Genomic DNA, 20388 nt, shown 5'->3' on the forward strand with positions numbered 1-20388 from the left:
GATAATGGCAATTAACTGTAAACTTATCAAGTAATCATTTTGGGTTGTAATAACTTTTAAATTGTGGATTCAAGAACTTGTACTTATTTCAATTTCATCTCTGAGACTATAACAGGTTGTGGTGTGTGTTAGTGTGGGGTCACAGCATGAGGTTATTTATTATTAATTAAGTTAAGTGATATTGTGGAAAGAAAGACCGTGACGACCCGGATCCCCGACCCCGGATCTGGGGGTATTACAACACCACATACTGATAATGATGTATCTGCTATGTTAGATTCCATAGACTATTCTTTTGACTCTGCTAGTTTAGGGAGCATTAGAAGGAAGGGCCTTAGGAAAGAATGGAGTTTTCTTGGAGATGCCTTTATCAAGGTTTTCTCTGGGAAGATTAGCAATTTTGATGCCATAACTTCATCTCTTGTTAATATGCTCTATATGCTAGTTTCTGATAGGTACTTTAATTTTAGCAACTATGTCATGCTAGAATTAGGTTCCGGGTTAGGTAACAAAGCTAATAGACCTCATAACATCTACTATGCTAGACTCTTTATGTTATTGGCTAACCATGTTGCTGAAGGTTTGGTCATAACTAATGAGAGCAATAAACTCAAATGTTGGGCACAAGAGAAAAGGTTCCTTGCAGACCTTTTGAGAATTAACCTCAACAGCCAGGTGTCATTGGTATATTTGCCAATAATGAATGCACCTCAGGTAAGTGAGGTAAATACTTCTGCAACTCCTACCTCTTCCAACCCCATTGTTTCTTTGCCTTCTAGAGTGGCAATGGAATCTGTGTTTTTGTCCCAACAGATTCCTACCAAAGCCACCAAACCTAAAATTCCAAAACACAAGTCAAAGAAAACCACCTTTGTTGTTTCTCAAAAGACAACAGTTGTAACAACTACCATAAACCCTGAAGGGAGTGAACAGGGTGTGAGTGGTGAGGGGAGGGGTGAACATCAAGAAACCCCCCCAGGATAAGGTGGGAGAGGTGAGTGGTACCCTAGCCAGCCAAGCCACAGTTTCTCAAAAGACTGTGGTGGTTCAAAAGGAGTCAAACACATCCCTAGTTGCATCCTCCCAAAAGGATGTAGCTATTGAAAATAGTCCCCAACCAGGGACACAGAACAAAAGAGGGAGGGACACTAAAGCCACACATTCACCTATCAAAGCCTTTTCAAGAAGAAAGAAGGCTAAAACCCTAGTTTCAACACAGGGGGCACACACTGCACAAATACATCCACCTGTATCTTTACCTTCTCAAACTCAGCTTGATGTGGCTCCAGCAAATGTGGAGTCACAGCCCCATTCTCTCATAATAGACACACATCAATCACCAAATTCTTCATCACCATCTCTTGATGTGGATATGATATTCACATCAATTCCTGATTCTCCCTCTTTAAAACTCAGGGAGGAGCCCCACTCAAATCCTGGTGATCATCATCTTTTAGATGATTTGTTGGATCATCAGCCAATTCTTTTAGACTTAGTTGAAGAATCTGTGTCACCTCACTTAAAATCAATTCACACAGATTCAACAATTATGTCACTTTCAATATCTCCATCTTTTCCTTCTTCAACGGATATCTCTCATCCGTTGACAAGTGGTTGTTCTTCAACGGATAAGCTTAACAGCAGTTATCCGTTGATATCATCAGTTTCCACTTCAACAGATACTCCCTATCCGTTGATGGTCTCTACACATATAACTGAATCAATTCCAAGTGTAGAAGACATGGTTACTGTACAATCACTTCTAGGATTGAGGGAAGGGAGTGATAATTTGAGTGAGAGGCTGGGTTGCTCCCAGGCAAAAGGAGAGGTTGAGAGTCAAAATATGCATGCTATTTCTTCCAGCATATAGAGAAAATGAGAGAAAAGCAGGTACAGAAGCTATAAGGGTGGATCCAGCCATTGCTAGTGAGTCAATGATTGTGGATGATGCTGAAAAGGGAAGACAATTTCAGCAACTTTACAAAGCTGAAATTGATAACATTTCCTTGGATGCTGACACTTTTACTCATCCTGTTTCAGCCTATCAACTGTTGGCTGCTCAGGGCAATGTGAAGGCAGAGCAGACTTTGAACATAATGCACACTTCAGAATCTCTTCAAAGAGATAAAGCTGTTGTTAATAGGATGCCTTCTCAAGCTGGTGAGCCATCTGAAGAATTTGAAGTAAATTCTAATAATGATGACTCTATTTCTTTGGATGGGAGCATGAACTTAGGGGGAGATGCAGGCCCAAGTTCTGTTCCAGATTTGCCTGAATGGGCATGGACAAAGAAATCTATACCAGGACAGTTTGGTGTAGCTTTGGTCAAGCAAGTTATGGCTATTAAAAAGGCCCTTCAGGAGACTACAGATGCTGGTACCAAGGCTATTCTTCAAGCTCATCTAGACTCTCTGCATCTCTTGCAGTTGCAGTACATCAGACAGAATTTGAGTGTGGATGAACTCAAAAAGGATATTGCTGATCTGAAATCCTACAATTCTGAGAAGTTGGATTCAGTCATGCCTTGTGGTACAATGCAAGATTTATTGTTGAGATTGAGGAGAGAATCTGATGCTGACAAGAGGCTGGCCAAGTTGGAAAACAGAGTTCAAGTCATTGAAGACTCTGTGGTCACCATTCTTCAAAATCAACGATCTCAGACAAATCTACTATTGCAGCTGGCAAAAGCACAAGGCTTGACCCTTATCCTTGATGATAACAAAAAGGGGGAGAATAAAGGGGAAGGGGAAGGAGAGCCATCAACAAAAGTTCAAATATCTAAAGTGCTAGTTCCTGCCATCACCACTTCTCCAACACTTCAAATCAAAGGAAAGCTTGATGGAATTGATCTAATCCAGATAGCAGCAGCTGAGATGAAAGTCAAAGAGCAAAGGAGGAAAATTGATAAAAGGATGCAACAAATTTTTGGTTCTACAACTTCAAAATCACAATCTGTGAAGCATAGCACAAAGGTGGAGCCAATCATTATGGAGCTCAAGCCAGTAAGGAGGAATAAGGTTGGAGAAACTTCTTCCAAGAATCTGAAACCTATGGTTCTCAAGCACAACAACAGATCCAATAAGGACTCTACAAAGAACCCTATAAGCCTTGCTCAGTTGAAAGGAGTGGATTTTCCTCTTCCAAAGCCTGATGAAGACAAGGTTTTGGGTGGTAATATCATGAAGCACAAGGAGACCAAGGATGTGGTTGAAAGAATGAACATGGCTATTATCTTTAGAGAGGGAAAGAGTATCTGTGTGATACAAGGACATCCCAAATTCTCAATAGCCAAGAGGGAAGAAGCCAGAAGGTTGAAGGAAGAAGCTAAAAAGCTAAAGGCTGACAAAAGAGCACAAGCAAAGCTTGAAAAACAGCTAAAGTCAAGTCAAGCTGAAGAAAAGAAAGAAATTGAAGACAAGGGTGAAGATGTAGGTATGGGGAACATGCTTAGTGATGATGTGGAAGAAAGAAGTAAGGAAAGAAAGGAATGGCAGAAAGGGAACAGAAAGAAGGCCAATGCGAAAAGGAAGACTGTAGATGAAACTGAAGAAACCCAATCAAAATCCAAACCACTACCTTCTATTCCTGAACCCATTGTGCCTGATCCCTTCATAAACATCCATGGTGAAACAATCACTCCTAAGGAGGAACCAATTGATTGGGACACCATCAAATTGCCCACTTTCTTAACCACTTCTCCACCATCAAAGAAACAGAAAAGAAAAATCAAATCAACACCTCATCTAACCTCAATCAAATTCACTCAGAAGCCAAAGCCTAAGCCACAAGCCTCAAAGGATGATTATGTTCACATTTGTGACATAAAGGAATTTACAGACATTGAACTCTATCTGGATGAGGTGGAGGAAGTAAGGGGAATAGATACCTACAGACAGCTTCCAGAAAGACTAGTGTTCAAATATAAAGGAAGTGGGGAAAGGACTTGGCCTCTTTACAAAATTCTGAATGAAGACTATTCTACCTTGGTTAGAGTCTACTCAGCTATAAAAAGGGATTCTGGCTTTACCAGGACTGCCAAAACTGAGATTCTCAACAAGATTGCCAGCATAAGGAAAACTTGGTGGGAGCCCAATGCCTTCCCTAGAACATTACTCATCCCAGAGAGAGGAATTACAGTTCATAAATCACCTCATTGGTTGATGGAGTTCAGAGACAATAAAGGAGTCAGAAGATTTTTTAGACTTGAAGATCAGCTCAAGATTGCCAGTAATGAAACTCTCAAGGATATGCAATCTAAGTTGGACATCAATGAAGGAGATGAAGCTGAATTCTATAGACAACTCCAACTCCAAATAGAGGAGAATGACAGGAGGCTAGGGAAGAAAACAATGGATCAAAGAAAAAGGAATTAATCTGCTCAGGCTAAAGGAGCACCCTTGGAAACAATGTAATTCTTCAATTCTATCTCAGTATACACATTTTTGCAGCACTTTTAAATTTCTACTTTCTTTCAGTTCATATGTTTGTCAAGTATTTTGTTATCATCAAGTTAAACCCAAATTTATGCCTACAGTTCTAGTAGACATAAATAGGGGGAGATTGTTAGGAACATGTGTATTAGTTTGATGATAAGTTAAACAAAACACTTAAGTAGAAATCTAGTGTTTGTAGCCTCAACGGATAAGACCATTTTGGCTATCTGTTGAAGGAGTAGCTTTACTTAGAAATAAGTTTAGTATTGTAGCACATTTCATTCTCTGTATTTAAGTTGTAATTCTTAGATGTTGTGGGAAATTATCAGTCATGTTGACTACTAGTGGATATGCAAATAGGAGGGCTAAGTGTAAATATTTCATGCCTTGTAATTTTGTATAAGTGAAGTAGTATCAACTGATATTAAAGGCCTTCAACGGATGAGAAACAAAGCTTCAACAGATGTCTCTAAAGCTTCAACGGATAACATCCATCAACAGATGAGTGCTTCAACGGATAAAGCTTCAACTGCTAATGCATCAACGGATAAAACTTCAACGGATAAAGCTTCAACGGATAAAGTCATCAACGGATGAAAGCTTCAACGGATGCTTAGTTCAATAGCAGTTGATAGTGACAATTCATAAGCTGACAGAGGCACATGGGTTGACAGAGACAAACTGGAATGTGGCAGCCTCTAGGAGGAATCAAGAAAATGCAGCATTTCCATTCTGGTGCAAACAAGGAAGTATTCAAAGATTCACAGCTAAACCTAAATTGCATTGGATAAAGAAATGAAGAAGAAACATGTGAAGAATCTTTTAATTGTATTTTACAGTTTTGTCTTCACTTGTAAACTTGGTGATATATAAACCAAGTAGCAGCTAGTAATTAGATGGTGAATTTTCCAGAGCTGTTTAGAAAAATCCAGAGAGAAAATCATCTAATTTGTACTAGGACGCAGCTGTGATTTGATTTTTTGAATCACAGATTTTCTGAAATAACACATCTCTGGTGGAACTACAAATCCACCAGAAAAGTTTTTAAGTTCTTTGTGTTCTTTACACTTGTGTTTGAATATATATCTGTCTGTATTAGCTTCAAGCAATTCACACACATCTGTTCACTAAAACACTTAGCCTTAGAAACTGCTCAAAACTTGAAAAAGTTTTGAGATTTACATTCAACCCCCCTTCTGTAAATCTCATTGTTAGTCCACTGGGAATAACAATAATTCTTTAAATTATCCTATCACTTGTTTTTTTGGTAGGAGTACAGATTAGAATTATAATCCCCTCTAATACTTGGGGGATGTATTGTCTTAACCCCTCTTACAAGTCATTTTTTAAATAATTATAATCGCCTCATTATTATCTCATGTGAAACAAGTATAGGTTTGAAAATTTTAAAGGACTATATTCTAATTCGAAGACTATCCTTCAAAACAATTAAACAAACATATGAAAAAAAAAATAAAAATTATTGTCCAATTCTACACTTAATTCTTCCGAACAAACATAGGATATAATTATTTAATTCATAGGACTAATTTTGATAGAATTAGTTATCACCAGAATTATTATCTCGGAATTATAATCATATGAAACAAACATGGCGGTAGTAAAAATCAAATAATTAAATATTTTAATATTATGCAAGATTTAGAAAATGGATGTAACATTAATACACGTGGTTTAAAATTTTGGTCTAAATAAAGAATTTAGGTAATTAATATAAATATATTATCTCCCTCTCTCTCGCAAGTGGCAACAAAAGAAATTAGGGTTTATCTATGGTTTAAAGCTTTTGTTGAAATTACAATTAACACTCGCTAGCTCAGATTTTCATTTCCGGCAAAGCCATCATGTGGGCTCTCCGTCGGGCTTCCAATCCACTCAAGTAATGTTCCCCTCTTATAAAAATGCGCACAGACATATATTGTTGGTTCAAATTATGTTAGATCTCTATATTCTTATTATATTTTCAAGTCAGTGTTATCATTTAGTATTCAATTTCTACGGTATATATCTTCTTAGCTACTGTGAATATTTTTATGTAGTTCCTATTATTTTTTTTAGTGTTAAAATCATAGCTTTCGAGTTTGTACAATTAAGTTCAATATTTTGTTATCGTTTGTTTTGGGGTGAGAATGAGCTTGATTGGCTTGAATCTGAGAAGGGTTTACTACTAATTATGTATCTTTTATTCCTTTTGAATATCGGGTTTGGCCCTACGCAAACTCTTTTTTTTGGGGGGTATGAAACTTTGATTCCGCGCTTTGGCTTAGGTACCGTATGGGTTGTTATTGGAAATGAGTATCGGGAATGGGAATGATTTGGAATTCCAAGGAGTATGTTAGGAATGAACAATGGATGAAAGGGAGTCATGAGGCTCATATTCCAACCAAACAAATGCTCACCCAAAATTTAGCACATGGTTAAGGTTTGTATTCCCGTTAACTTGGTTCATTAACCATGAACTGGAGGACCCCCAAGTTAATTTTACAGATACTCTCACACCATGTTTACTGTTTTTGCAGAACAGAACTCAGCAGAAGTAATGCCAATAGTTAACTTTTCATATTTTCTAGTTCCCCCGAGTTCTTTTTCCTTTAGGTCCTTTTATTACATCGAAAAAATTACGTCTGTTACACATAATGTTATTCTAATTTTCGTCAAAATTAAGTGAAACTAAAAGTGATACATCTTTAAAACAAAAGGGGGGGGGGTTATTTTGCCTGGTTTGTGACTTATCTTGTCAAAATAAGTTGGGTTATTGGAAGCTGAGTATTACTGCTTTGAGCTTTTTCCTGTCTAATTTTTGCGTCTAAGCCTCTTTGTTTATTTACATTGGCATAAGAAGTTTCCCATTAGATACAACCATCTACGAGATATTAAAAATGTAAGTATGTTATAAGCTTAGATTATGCTTTGTTCCTTTGTGTAACAATATCATGTTTTTCCCTAATCAGGAACCGAGGAATTACCTTAGGAAGCTTTCGAACTGGTTGTGCTAGAGTGGAACTAGCAAGCAGTTACCAAGAATGTGATGCTGAATTAGCTGGACACGCACAAGTAATTTCTGATTGGTTTGTATGTACAAGGAGATATCATCATAAGCAATGTGAATCATTTAAGTTCTATATTGGGAAGCATCATTTGTCTTCACGTGCTGGCATGAAGGGCGGTGAAGATGAGGATGATGGTTTGGGGGATGGGTTTTCCGAGCTTGAAACTCCAGCTAGTGGTGATGATACTCAAGCGAGAAGTGCACCGTGTGAAAGTAATGATGAATTGATATCTGATTCTGAGCTTTCTGATGGGGGCAGTGATGATGAAGCGGCCGGACTTAAAAAAGAACTGGAACTATCAGATATTGATGCCAAAAGAAGTAAGAAAAAATATGAACAAAAAAGGACTTCTGACCGGTTGTTAAATGCTGTTATAAGGGCTCCAGGCTTGTCTATTAAGAGTGTGCTACAGAAGTGGGTTGAAGGCGGAAATGAGGTGAACAAATCAGATATATTGAAGATCAATTTAGATCTGCGGAAACGTAAGATGTACGGCAGGGCCTTGCAGGTTTGTCAACATTTTTCATATAAATTATGCTTGTATCTGTGTCTATATACTCACTATTTAGTTTCTCAGAAGATTAAAATCTTGTTTAACAACTGTAAATATATTCCAGGCATGACAGCTATCTATGGTGAAATTGGTTGCCCTTGGTTTCTGATTATCTGATTTCATAAATATTTAATCCACAGTAGTTAGTCATTGTTATTAGTTGGCAGAAAATCTTCAACATGCAACTTTTACCATGATAATGGAATATATGAACTTCAAACCCTGTCTTAACCTGGTGTCCTTTTCACAATCATTCATGCACCGATTTCGTTGTTACAATGTTTGTGCTTGAAATAAAGAGATAATATAATTTAAATACCCCAATTCAAATCCAAATTCACTTTAGTCACAAGACCTTAAAGTTGGCACTTTGCTTACCCCATGTTCACCAATTTCATTTGCATCTCTTAGGCCAAAAAGAAATGACTTGCTTCAATTTTTAGGATTATTTTGGACATTTTGCAGTGTAAATGGTAGAAATTTAGCAAAGAAAAGGAAACTACAAAAGACTGTGCTTGCGCGAACAAAAGACTGTGCTTGCGCGACCTTCCTCAAGTGCCTTCAGTTACCCATAAGCCCATATCTGTCAGTCACCAACCATCTATTTACCACCATGGTGGTGACCCATTTTGTCTCTCTTCCCGTCCCGTGGTCGTTCTTCAACTACTAATAGTTGGTGAATAACTTTGCAGTTAACAAATTTTCCCATTGGTAATTGTAACTCGTAATATAATTTATACAAATGAAATCGAATGCTTGCATTTTGTGTTGGGTCTCCCCAGCCATTCTTATTTTTGTGTTTTCGGTATGCCATGTCATGTCTGAGTTGTCCAGGCATTTCCTCCTACAACTGCACAATTCAACATACAAAATTCGAATAAATCCAAAATTGGGTTCTTCCTCCTTAATCAGCACAAATATTTTACCCGAACAACACAAGTAGACATGTTTATATGTAAAACACACACACACATATAGTCAGGGTCTGGCTGTGCTTTTGAATGCCTAACGATGATCTCTTCCAGTTGATATACATACATGCTATATATATACATACATGATATATATACATATAAATATATATATATATTGCGTTCTGATGTTGGAATTGTGGTGGGTTTTCTCTGCACTAAATGCCACAACACAGGCGAAGAATGGTTTAAGTTTTTTGCTAAAACCAAACTATATATATTAACCCAACTATTTTCCTTAGAAATCTATTTGTAAAGTGACAAGCATCCTTAAAAATGTTAATCTGTAAAGGCTACATAATTAAAGCATCTGTTTTACCATTTTGCAGATGTTAGAATGGGCAGCCGATCAATATGAATTTTCTGAAAGAGATTATGCTTCTCGCCTTGATTTGACTGCCAAGGTACAGGGTCTTCTAAAAGCAGAACAAGACATTGAGAAGATTCCAAAGGCTTACAGAGGAGAGGTTGTCTACCGGACATTTTTGGCTAACTGTGTTGTCACTCAAAATGTAAAGAAGTCGGAAGAAGTATTCAACAAAATGAAGGACTTGGGGCTTCCCCTTACAGCCTTCGCTTGTAATCAACTGCTCTTGTTATATAAGAGGACTGACAAGAAGAAAATGGCCGATGTATTGATCCACATGGAGAGTGAAAATGTCAAACCCACGGTCTTCACTTATAATCTATTAATAGACACCAAAGGCCTGTCCAGAGATATAAGTGGAATGGATCAAATAGTAGAGACCATGAAGGAAGAGGGAATAGAGCCCATTAATCATACTCGTAACATCATGGCAAAGCATTACATCTCTGCAGGGTTCAAAGATAAAGCTGAAGCTGTTGCAAAAGAGATGGAAGGAGGTGATTTACGTGATAATCGTGCTGCATGCAGGTATTTGTTGGTACTTTACTCATTGCTTGGGAAGGCTGACGAAGCGGCCAGAATTTGGAAACTTTGCCAATCTGATGCCAATACTTATGAGTGTATAGCTGCTATTGAAGCTTTAGGAAGATTAAAGAAAATTAAAGAAGCAGTGGAAGTCTTTGAGCAGACGAAAAAAAGGTGGACAAGGCCCTCTGCGAAGTTTTATTCTACTCTATTAAAAGTCTATGCAGACAATAAAATGTTGACCGAGGGAAGAGATTTGGTGAAGCAGATGGCAGAGGGTGGTTACATTATTGGTCCACTAATTTGGGATTCACTTGTCAGACTTCATGTGGAAGCTGGCGAGGTAGGGAAAGCGGATACAATTTTGCACAAGGCTATTCAGCAAAAGCAGATGAAGCCGCTGTTTAATTCATTCGTTGCAATTATGGAGCAGTATTCCGAGAAAGGTGATGTACACAATGCAGAAAAGATATTCCACAGAATGCGACAAGCTGGTTATGTAGCCAGGATCCGGCAATTTCAAGTTCTAGTTAAAACCTATGTAAATGGCAAGACTCCAGCTTATGGGATGAACCAAAGAATGAAAGCCGATAATATATTTCCAAACCAGCAATTGGCTACAATGTTAGTCCAGGTAGACCCATTCAAGAAAACTCCCGCATCTGAATTGTTGGATTGAAGACCATTAGCTTACAAGTAGAAGTTTGCATCTATATCTTCCTGCTTGGATACTTTTGACCACTGCTGAAAATGTTTTAGTTTAAAGAACTTATGTTTACCCAAGTGCTGTATTTTCTTAGAAGTCCCGATGCTTTAAATAATATGAATTGTTCTGTAGCTAGTCTTGCCTTCCCTTGTCAGTTGTTCCTTGGTTACCATAAAAATATGCCCAAATTTATCAGTTCCCAGTCTATCCGAGGTTTTCTTGCGAGGTTGTGACTTACAAAGAATCTAAACATGCATTAATGGAGGGATGAGGAATCTACATGGTGACTACATATTTGCTGTATGTAACCCCTCATCTTTCTAGGTGTGCAGCTCTCTAGAACACGCATTTGTTTTGGTTTGCTTATAAGAGCAAATATTGATGTTTTGATATCCTGAAGTAGACTACGCCTTCTCTGATGGTTCACACAGTCTTCTAGCATTCTATCTTTAACATACAGCACAAACGCTTAATACATTAGCTTAAAAGACCTTTAAACTGATTACCCAATTTGAGTACAATTATGGGAACAGGAATTGTTATCTGTAGTAGGTCAAGCTAATGATATTCATTAGTTTTGACTACAGATTGGTAATTTAGCTGCATCATTGTCTTGTAAGGGTTGTATTAAATTCAATGAACTGACAAGATCTTTATAACCAAAAACAGAAGCAAAGAAACAATAACATTGATGATTTGAAGGGTATCACAAGCAGCTCCCCCATCACAATTGTCGAACTTTTAAAGTGACCCTTATATACCAATGGGAAATTTAGAAATTATAATGTCTATGCATGAGGTAACTGATCTGCAAACTCCCACATTTCCGAATTTACTAATTTTTATCTGTATTTGTTGATATTGGATTCAATGGTGCAGCACAATTTCTTGCAGTATGTGGCTATGTGCTGTGCTCAGTGCTTGGACAGTTGGACTAGGATCCATATTTTTATATGGCTCCAGTGTATTCGTGACACTCTGTTGCATGTTTTGGGTCGTCGCTACTAGACGTGGCAATGTTCCGTGTCGTATACAAACGTTCCGTCTACTTTCGTGTTTTTGTGTACCAAACCTTAAACCCGAACCAAAACGGATTTGAATTCGTGTACCTATTGGGTGACACTAACCCGACACTAATATATTCGTGTTTACCCGTTTTGGTACACTAAAGTACACGGATTATATACGAAAAAAATAAATATTAAAAAATGTAATAAATAATTAAATAGTCTTAAATAATGAACAACAACAACAAAGTTCTGAATATAAAAGCACGAAACAAGTAAATTGGAGGGAAATAAAAAGTAAAGGGACAAAAGTTAAAACCCTTAGTCGGAGAAGAGGAGAGATTCAGAAAAGAGAGAGATGACCAATAAAGTATATTTTAGACTTTTAGTATTTACAAATTACAATTATATATATATTATTTAGAATAAGTAAAATTCTTATAATATATATATATAAATTATATTTTTTAAAAATTATAACTATTTATTTATTCCGTGTACTTTCGTTCCGTGCCGTGTACCTATATTGGAAACCCAGACCCGAAACTAATTATATCCGTGTTTTTTCGTGTTCCTATACCAAATTTTCGAATCCAAACACTAATTATTCGTGTCGTTTCGTTCCGTGTTCACATATCGTATATCAGAATTGGTGGTAGGTGGACTCACTACATCTGTTTGCATTATGCATGCATTGCTGTACTGATCTTGATCAATCTGCCTATCACCTACGACGGAAAACAAATAAAATGGATCAGTGGCAGTTCACGCTCTAGATTTTCGAGGGCTCAATTCAACTTTTGTTCGTGAACCAAAAAACTATACCTAAAAACCACCTGTGCGCTAAGCATGTCCTAACTTGTTTGTTCTGACATACAAATCAATTTCGCCTAGTAATGTGACACTAATTTTATCTCGACTGATTATGCGCAAGCAGTTCGCATAATTTGCACATAACTATGACATTGCACACTCACGTGATTGAGTTTCTAATAAATTGTTCCAACTTAAAATTCATATATGCGAACTATGCAATGTTATTGGTGATTCACATTATCAAGACTGCCATGAGCAAGATAGGCGTACTTGGTGATTCACATTTTGCCAAGGACCTTAACTTCGATCTACACAACACAGTAAGAGGATAATGAATTAGATATGATCACTACACACGCGCAATCGTCCAAATCATCAAGGAAGATGGAATAAAACATAGAAGATACAAAGTATTGCACTGAATGGGAATGAGGAAAGAACGGAAACCAAGAATGAAATTTAAGCTCAAGAACAGATTTCGCGAGTTGCTCCAAAGATAACACATTCACAAAGTAACTAATTTATTAAAACAACAAATACATCAGTTACGTACACATACTAGACTGACCGATAATAAGAGAGATGTATGCACATCTACCAAAGTTTTACAACGACAGACTAACTAAAATTGTCTGATACGTAATTACTAAACTAGCCACCTTTTTAGATTACAAACCTGATGTTAATCATCCTGCACTGAACTTGAACTGTGAATATTTGTTAACTGTGGCATAGCTTATCAAAAACAACAAAACCCAAATCACCCATATATAAAAAAATAAATAGAAAAAACCCGACAAGTAACCCAAACTGCCATATATAACTAGCACATAATCATCACACGGCCCTACTTAGTCATCAGCAATACATTTCTGATGCATCATTCAGCGCTGACTTTCTATGCTCTTGCTTAGCTCGTCCAGCTTCTTTATCCTCAGAGTCTCGCTCTCGTTCACCAACTGTTGCAAAGATAACAAGAAACGATCAGAATCATGATAACAAGCAAATATTCGGGGACAGAAAGACTTATTTAGAAAGAGATGAAAGAGTAATCCTGTCAACTTACATTGCTTACCTCCATCAACCTGCCAACCAATTGTACCTTCTCCTTGTTCTTCTCATTATAAGCCTCAAGAGCATCTTTGTACTCTTTCTCCTGTGACAAATTAAATCTCCAAATTTGTATAAATTTAAATCTTATATTACTACAAGTAGCTGAAGTACCAAACTCTCTGGGATACACCTCAACAACATGGACTACCATACTTCACTATATCCACATTTGAGGATTGATAATGGCCTATGAATTGAATCTATGTGACCCACTGCGGTAGTGATACAATTAAAGAACAGCATTCAAGGAAGATCATAATCTTCCATTAAAGAACAGCATTCAACAACACTGACTATCATACTTTACTATTTCCACATTTGAGGATTCATAATGGCCTATGAATTGAATCTATATGACCCACTCCGGTAGTGATACAATTAAAGAACAGTATTCAAGGAAAATCATAATCTTCCATATCATTAGCAAGTAATGTAGTATGGGTAGTACCTAGATGGTACTTTGTCAGCATATAACATATATAAAGACAATTTGAAGTTTCAAACTTCACCTTCATGTCCATTTATGTCTCCTAATCACAAAACTATTTACTAATTGAAACTCAAGTAAAAGGAATTGTAACATCATATTGTAGAGAGGGCACACAAGCTGATAAATAAAATTTTACCTTCTTCTGGCAGGCTTGTCCCAATGGCTTAAGTTCTTTGTTGACCAAATCAATTTTTTTACGAACAACTCCAACTTCCTTCTTCATAGGATCAGCCAGTCCTTCAAGTTCCTGTTGAATCATCCAATTACAATAATGAACAAAAAAAACATACGAATACACAAAAAACAAGCTAAAGATCACTCAATTCTCAACTCACAAAACAATTAAACACCTCCAAATCCTCAAATTATAATATCACAAGGAGTGAAGCCCGGAGATACATAAAGATCTTAATTGTTCTAACTGATTTCCCAGCACATTCTATTACCCCTTTCCTCTTAGATCAAAACTTTCTGCATGAGCTTAATTCAAGACATATCCCTTACCATCACAAAATCGAAACTTAACTTCACTAGACTGGCAAATAACATAGATCTTAGAAAATCAAGAACTTAATAAAAAAAAACAACAAAAATAAACAGAAAAACATAAATTTTCCCACAAGAGTCTAAATTTCTTGAACATAACTATCAACAATTAAAGATAAAAAAAAACACCCAAAAAGTCAAAATTCAAACATAAAAACAAAAAACCAAAAGTAGCCCACAAACAAATCTGAACTTAAAACACCCACAGATCTACAAAAACACAAACACAAGAACAGCATAAACAAACAGATTAAACACAAAAAAGGAGCAACTAAATCTAAAAAGAAGTAATACCTCACGAATGATAGCAAGACGTTTAGTCTCCTCTTCAATACGAGTCATCTGAGCAAGAACCCTTTCTCTAACTTCAAGTTTCTTCTTTTCAATCTCTTCTTCTTTAGCTCTAAAAGTGGAAAGAGCAGACTTAGACATATCTTCATCATCCTGAAGAGTCAAGCTATTACTCCCATTAAAACTGGGATTGCTTGACATTTGACTACCTGATGATTGCATCAGTGTTTGTAGCTGCTGACTCTGAATCATCTCTTTCTCCCCACACATAAACCCTAGCAGCTGCAGCTTACAGGATCTTCTTTTCTTCTTGTTGATTTCTTTAATTTTGTTCTTTTGCTTTTGGTGGTGGTGTGTTTTATCAAGAGAAAAATAAAAATCTGGAGGGCTTACTTTAGTTATCAGTACAGCTTGGCCGTTGTGTGTCTAAAAATATACTAATATTGTGCGTGTAATGTGTAATATGTTTGCTGTTACTTATCAGGACAGCTTGGCGACCTTTTCTTTACGACCCGCATCCAAATTTTCTATCGTGAACAAAATACGTTATTTGTTTGTGGCTCTGTGCATGTATATGTCTTGCGGGAAGTATTTGCATCATTCCAAAAATTCCCAATTTTATTAATTAATTTTTGATTATTTTTTGTAAGGTATGTTATTGATCCGAATATTAAAAATAGATTAATTTCTATATATTTTTTTATCGCTATATTAAAAATGCATTATTTGATATAATATATAAAATCAATTAAATTTAAATAACTATCAATTGTATACTATGATAAATATATATTAATTTATAAATTACTAATAAAATAAGGACTTTGATTAAATATATTTAAAATATTAAAATACATTCGATTTTTTTCTGAATAATTCTCGATACATCGATTAATTCTAAATTATTAACTTGCCCGATCTGTTTATAATTCTTTATAACACAATATAATTGTAAATATTGTTTTTTTTCTTTTTCTAAATAAAATATATATTTTGTACCTAAAAGAAACATGCAAGGCAAATGACCTGATCATAACTAGCGGTTAGGAGTGCACGCGTTTTAAAAAAATATACAGAAAGTTCTGAAATATTTATAAGTTAAATTTTATTTTTTAAAAAATATACAGAAAGTTCTGAAATATTTATAAATCATATTTTAATTAATTCTTAACTAAATCAAATTAATTTTAATTTATCAAGAATTAATACTACAACACATTAGGTGAGTTCTTTCCTTTGGGATGAATAATTTAACATACCAATTTCACCTACATGTGTAGTGAAAGTTGTTTCATCCAAAGGTTTAGTGAAAATATCAACAAATTGTTTTTCCGTTGGAATAAAAATAAGCTCAATAATACCATTTGCAGCATGTTCCATAATAACATGGTACTTTACATCAATGTACTTAGTTCTAAAATGATTGACTGGATTAGCCGCAATGGATATTATGCTAGTATTGTCACACATGATTGGAATATTTTGTAACACTACGTCATAGTTCATCAGTTGATTTCTAATCCAAAGCACTTAGAAGGTCCCTCTTAGGGAGCTGGGGCTTATTTAGCACAACAACTTCCAGCAGCTATGTATTTAGCTTCGCTGTGGAAGTTGACACCGAATGTAACTTTTTCTGTTTACCCTCCATCCAGAAAAATATGTATCTGTGTATCCAACAGCTTCAAAACCAGTTCCCTTAGGATACAATAATCCCAAGTTTGTTGTTCCCTTCAATTAATATGACGAGTATACCCCTACATTAATATTTATATAATATTTATTTCACCTCATCATTCATTTATTAAACATATTCATTGTTGTATAAATATTATGTGCATTCATACATTAATACATACATGCATATAATAAATATCTATATATATATATATAAATTAATACATGCATACATATGCATAGATACATAGATGCATACATGCAAACATACATACATACATACATACATACATACATACATATATACATACGTATGTTGTTGAGTGGCATTTATGACACTTTATTACGCTTCGTAAAGCTTTGAATTGGTGTAATTGTACTCAAGTTGTTGGTATTTTAATGTGTTTTCTAGTATTTTTGTATTTTCAGGCATTATCTAGGTAATCAGGTGAATTAACATTATTTTGGTGCTAATTTGGTGTTAAGGTGGTGTTGGAATAAAAGCTCTTGGAAAGCTGACTCAATTCAGCAAGAAAATGAAAAAATCAGAAGTTGATCCAGGGAGTCAACGCGCCCGCGCTGTAATAGCGCGCCGCCGCGCCTAAAGTCCAGAGACTCAGCGCGCCCGCGCTGGTCAAGCGCGCGCCCGTGCCAGGTCGAATTCAAAAAATCCTGATTCTAATGGGTTTTTGATCTAGAAGGCTTCTACTCTGCATGGGGTTGCTATATATATATAATTAATTTCGTTTTTCAAGAGAGAAACATCAGAGAGCAAGGAGAAGGAGTAAAGAAGACCGTTTTGGCACAATTCAACCAAGGCGAAGAAGACCTAGTTTTAACTTGTGATTCTTTATTTAAGTTGTAACGTTGGATGCTAGTTTTCTTATCCTTGAACCTATACTCTTGTGTTATACTTTGTTTATTATTCGTTTATAAAAACTACGTTTATTATACTAGGTTTTCATCGGAACCCACGTTGATGATGAGTCCGATTATGGGCTAAATTCTAGCAGATTTACTTATGGATTTCTTTAGCTAATTTATTTCGATGCCTTAGTGTGTGGTTATTGTATGATAACCTAGTATTGCTTGTGCTTATTCGTCTTATGAGCATCACGAACTTATAAGATGGCTTGTTAATTCTTAATGAAGTGAAAGTGAATTTAAGGGTTTAGAACTTGCTATGCTAGCATAGGTTCATGTGTTATTGTTATGCATGATTCGTAGGTAATTTTAACCATCTTACTTGCCCTATATAATCACGATAGACAACTTGTGCGTTAAACCGTTATGTTGTCAAATTCTATAGACATACAGGGTCTCAGTATAATTGGTGTCTATTCAGCTTCTATCTATTTTGTGGATGTCTGGTAGTATGGTATTCGTACAACGAAAGTCGGCATCTATCAGTTTCGTGTTATCTGATTAGTGTCATCACCATTACATGCTAAGGTTAAGAATGAAAAGACTATTAAATGAAGTATTTAATAAAGTTAGAATCCCATGTTTGTCATATATATTAATTCAACCATTCTTATTCTCTTAGTTATAATTGTTAGTTTAAATCTTAGTTATAAAACAATCTCAATCTGTTAATCATCTTAGCATTGAATAATAGCCATATCATTGTTGCATAAGTGCATAAATTACAAAGTTAACTTATACCAGTCTCTGTGGGAACGAATCTGATTTATATCTTATACTACTTGCGAACGCATATACTTGCGTGAATTTTAGCGCGTGTTTAGCGACTAACAAGTTTTTGGCGCCGCTGCCGGGGACTCGTTGTTAATTTTTAGTTTATGTGTTTGTCATCAGTGATCATTAAAGTTCATTGACTCGGACATTGTTACTTATCTGTTTCCTTGTCTTATTTGAGGTACTCTAGCGAGCGTATATGCATACGTATTCGCGGTCTCGTAAGAGAACTCTGGATAAAGCCGAGGAAGAAGTTGTAGTGGTTCGAAGGGAAGTTTTTGAGGACGAAGAGAACATAGAAGAAGAATTAGAAGAGAAAGTAGAAGAACCGGTTTTAGTAGTGATGGGGGATCAAGCAGAAATTCCTAAGGCTTTGATGGACTATTCTCAGCCTAAGATCAATGATATTTCAGTCAAGCATCATCATACCAGCCAGTTCGGCTAATGCTTTTGAGATCAAGTCAAGCACGATTCAGATGATACAGAACTCAGTTCAGTTTGGGGGTTCTCCTACTGAAGATCCCAATCTGCACATCAGGGATTTCATGGAGATCTGTGACACTTTCAAGTTCAATGGTGTGACTGAAGATTCTATCAAGCTGCGACTCTTCCCATTCTCTCTTAGGGATAAAGTAAAGTGTTGGTTACATTCACTACCACCAGGGTCTATCACCACATGGGAGGATCTTGCTCAAAAGTTTCTCACTAAATTCTTCCCTATGGCGAAGACTGCTGCAATCAGGAATGCTCTTACTCAGTTTACTCAGCAAGCTGGTGAATCTCTGTGTGAGGCTTGGGATCGATATAAGGAAATGCTAAGGAAGTGCCCACACAATGGCATGCCTGATTGGATGATAATAAACTATTTCGACAATGGACTGGGTGCTACTTCTAGACCCATACTCGATGCAGTATCAGGAGGAGCCTTGTGGGCCAAGAGCTACAATGAAGCTTATGAATTGATTGAACTGATGGCTGCTAATAAATATCAGAATCCTTTCCAGAGGCTGACTCAGGGAAAAGTAGCAGGAATTCTGGAGTTGGATGCAACAACTGCTATTACTGCCCAACTTAAGGCTTTGACGATGAAGGTAGACACTTTGACTAATTATGGAGTTAATCAAATCACTAGTGTATGTGAGCTTTGTGTTGGTGCCCATGAGACTGATCAGTGTGTTATTTCTAGTGAATCAGCTCAGTTCGTGAGCAATTTTCAGCGATCGCAGCAACCTGTGCCCGCCACTTATCATCCCAACAACCGCAATCATCCTTATCAGCAGTACCCAGCCAAGCAGTACAACCCCCCTGGATTTCAGCAACCGCAATATGCACCAAGGCAGCAACTTCAGCTGCAATAAGCTAATGAAAATTCTGAATTAGAGGAGTTGAAGCTTATGTGCAAGAGTCAAGTTGTTTCTATCAAGACCTTGGAAAATCAAATGGGATAGATTGCCAATACCTTGATATATCGTAAACCTGGTACATTACCTAGTGACACTGAAGTGCCAGAAAAGAGGGAAGCTAATGAGCAGGTGAAGGCAATCACTTTGAGGTCCGGAAAGGTTGCGAATCCCGAACAAACTCAAGTTTTAACTGAAGAAACTGGGTCTGAAGAATAAGTAGAACGACAGGAAGTAAAAATGGAACCAAGAAAGACTACTGTTGAGCACACTCCTCCTGAGGGTAATACAGAGGGGAAACAGATCTATCCTCCACCGCCTTTTCCTAAGCGGCTGCAAAAGAAAAAGTTGGATAAGCAATTTGAGAAGTTTCTGGAGGTGTTAAAGAAACTTCATATCAACATATTGTTCGCTGAAACTCTTGAGTAGATGCCTAGTTACGCAAAGTTTATGAAAGGTATACTCTCTCGGAAAGTGAAGCTAGATGATTTAGATACTATCTCTCTCACGGAGGAATGCAGTGTTGTGCTACAACAGAAGTTGCCTCCGAAGCTTAAAGATCCAGGAAGCTTCACTATTCCATGCACTATTGGAAAAGTGTCTTTTGATATATGCTTATGTGACATGGGAGCTACCATCAATCTGATGCCTTTGTCAATCTTCAAGAAGTTGAATTTGCCTGATCCAAAACCGAGTTATATGACTTTACAGTTGGCCGACCGTTGTA

The 20388-nt window shown here is 36.5% G+C and overlaps 2 protein-coding genes and 1 non-coding gene across 4 annotated transcripts; 1 reads left to right on the forward strand and 2 right to left on the reverse strand.

Moving 5' to 3' along the window:
- The first annotated feature begins 6179 nt into the window (after window positions 1-6179).
- LOC141720519 (pentatricopeptide repeat-containing protein At1g80270, mitochondrial-like) lies at window positions 6180-10757 on the forward strand. The gene is made up of 3 exons (XM_074522964.1): window positions 6180-6333; window positions 7406-8012; window positions 9358-10757. Exons 1-3 carry the CDS (start codon window positions 6299-6301, stop codon window positions 10597-10599), a joined length of 1884 nt encoding a protein of 627 aa, XP_074379065.1. The 5' UTR covers window positions 6180-6298; the 3' UTR covers window positions 10600-10757.
- A 2196-nt stretch (window positions 10758-12953) lies between these two features.
- Window positions 12954-15307, reverse strand: LOC141720520 (uncharacterized). 2 transcript variants are annotated; one of them, XM_074522967.1, is made up of 4 exons: window positions 14893-15307; window positions 14189-14299; window positions 13525-13605; window positions 12954-13408 (listed from the first exon to the last, which is right to left on the reverse strand). In XM_074522967.1, the coding sequence occupies exons 1-4, from the start codon at window positions 15157-15159 to the stop codon at window positions 13334-13336; spliced, it is 534 nt and encodes a 177-aa protein (XP_074379068.1). In that variant the 5' UTR covers window positions 15160-15307; the 3' UTR covers window positions 12954-13333. The 2 variants fall into 2 exon arrangements, with proteins under 2 accessions (XP_074379068.1, XP_074379067.1); XM_074522966.1 differs by having other exon boundaries at window positions 13246-13408; window positions 13516-13605.
- Window positions 15308-18995: 3688 nt separating this feature from the next.
- Window positions 18996-19102, reverse strand: LOC141722977 (small nucleolar RNA R71). Its single transcript, XR_012575973.1, has one exon. It is a non-coding gene; the product is annotated as a small nucleolar RNA R71 (small nucleolar RNA).
- Between the last annotated feature and the right edge of the window lie 1286 nt (window positions 19103-20388).

The sequence above is a fragment of the Apium graveolens genome, chromosome 4 (assembly GCF_009905375.1).
Source record: "Apium graveolens cultivar Ventura chromosome 4, ASM990537v1, whole genome shotgun sequence".
In the NCBI taxonomy this organism is placed as follows: Eukaryota; Viridiplantae; Streptophyta; class Magnoliopsida; order Apiales; family Apiaceae; genus Apium; species Apium graveolens.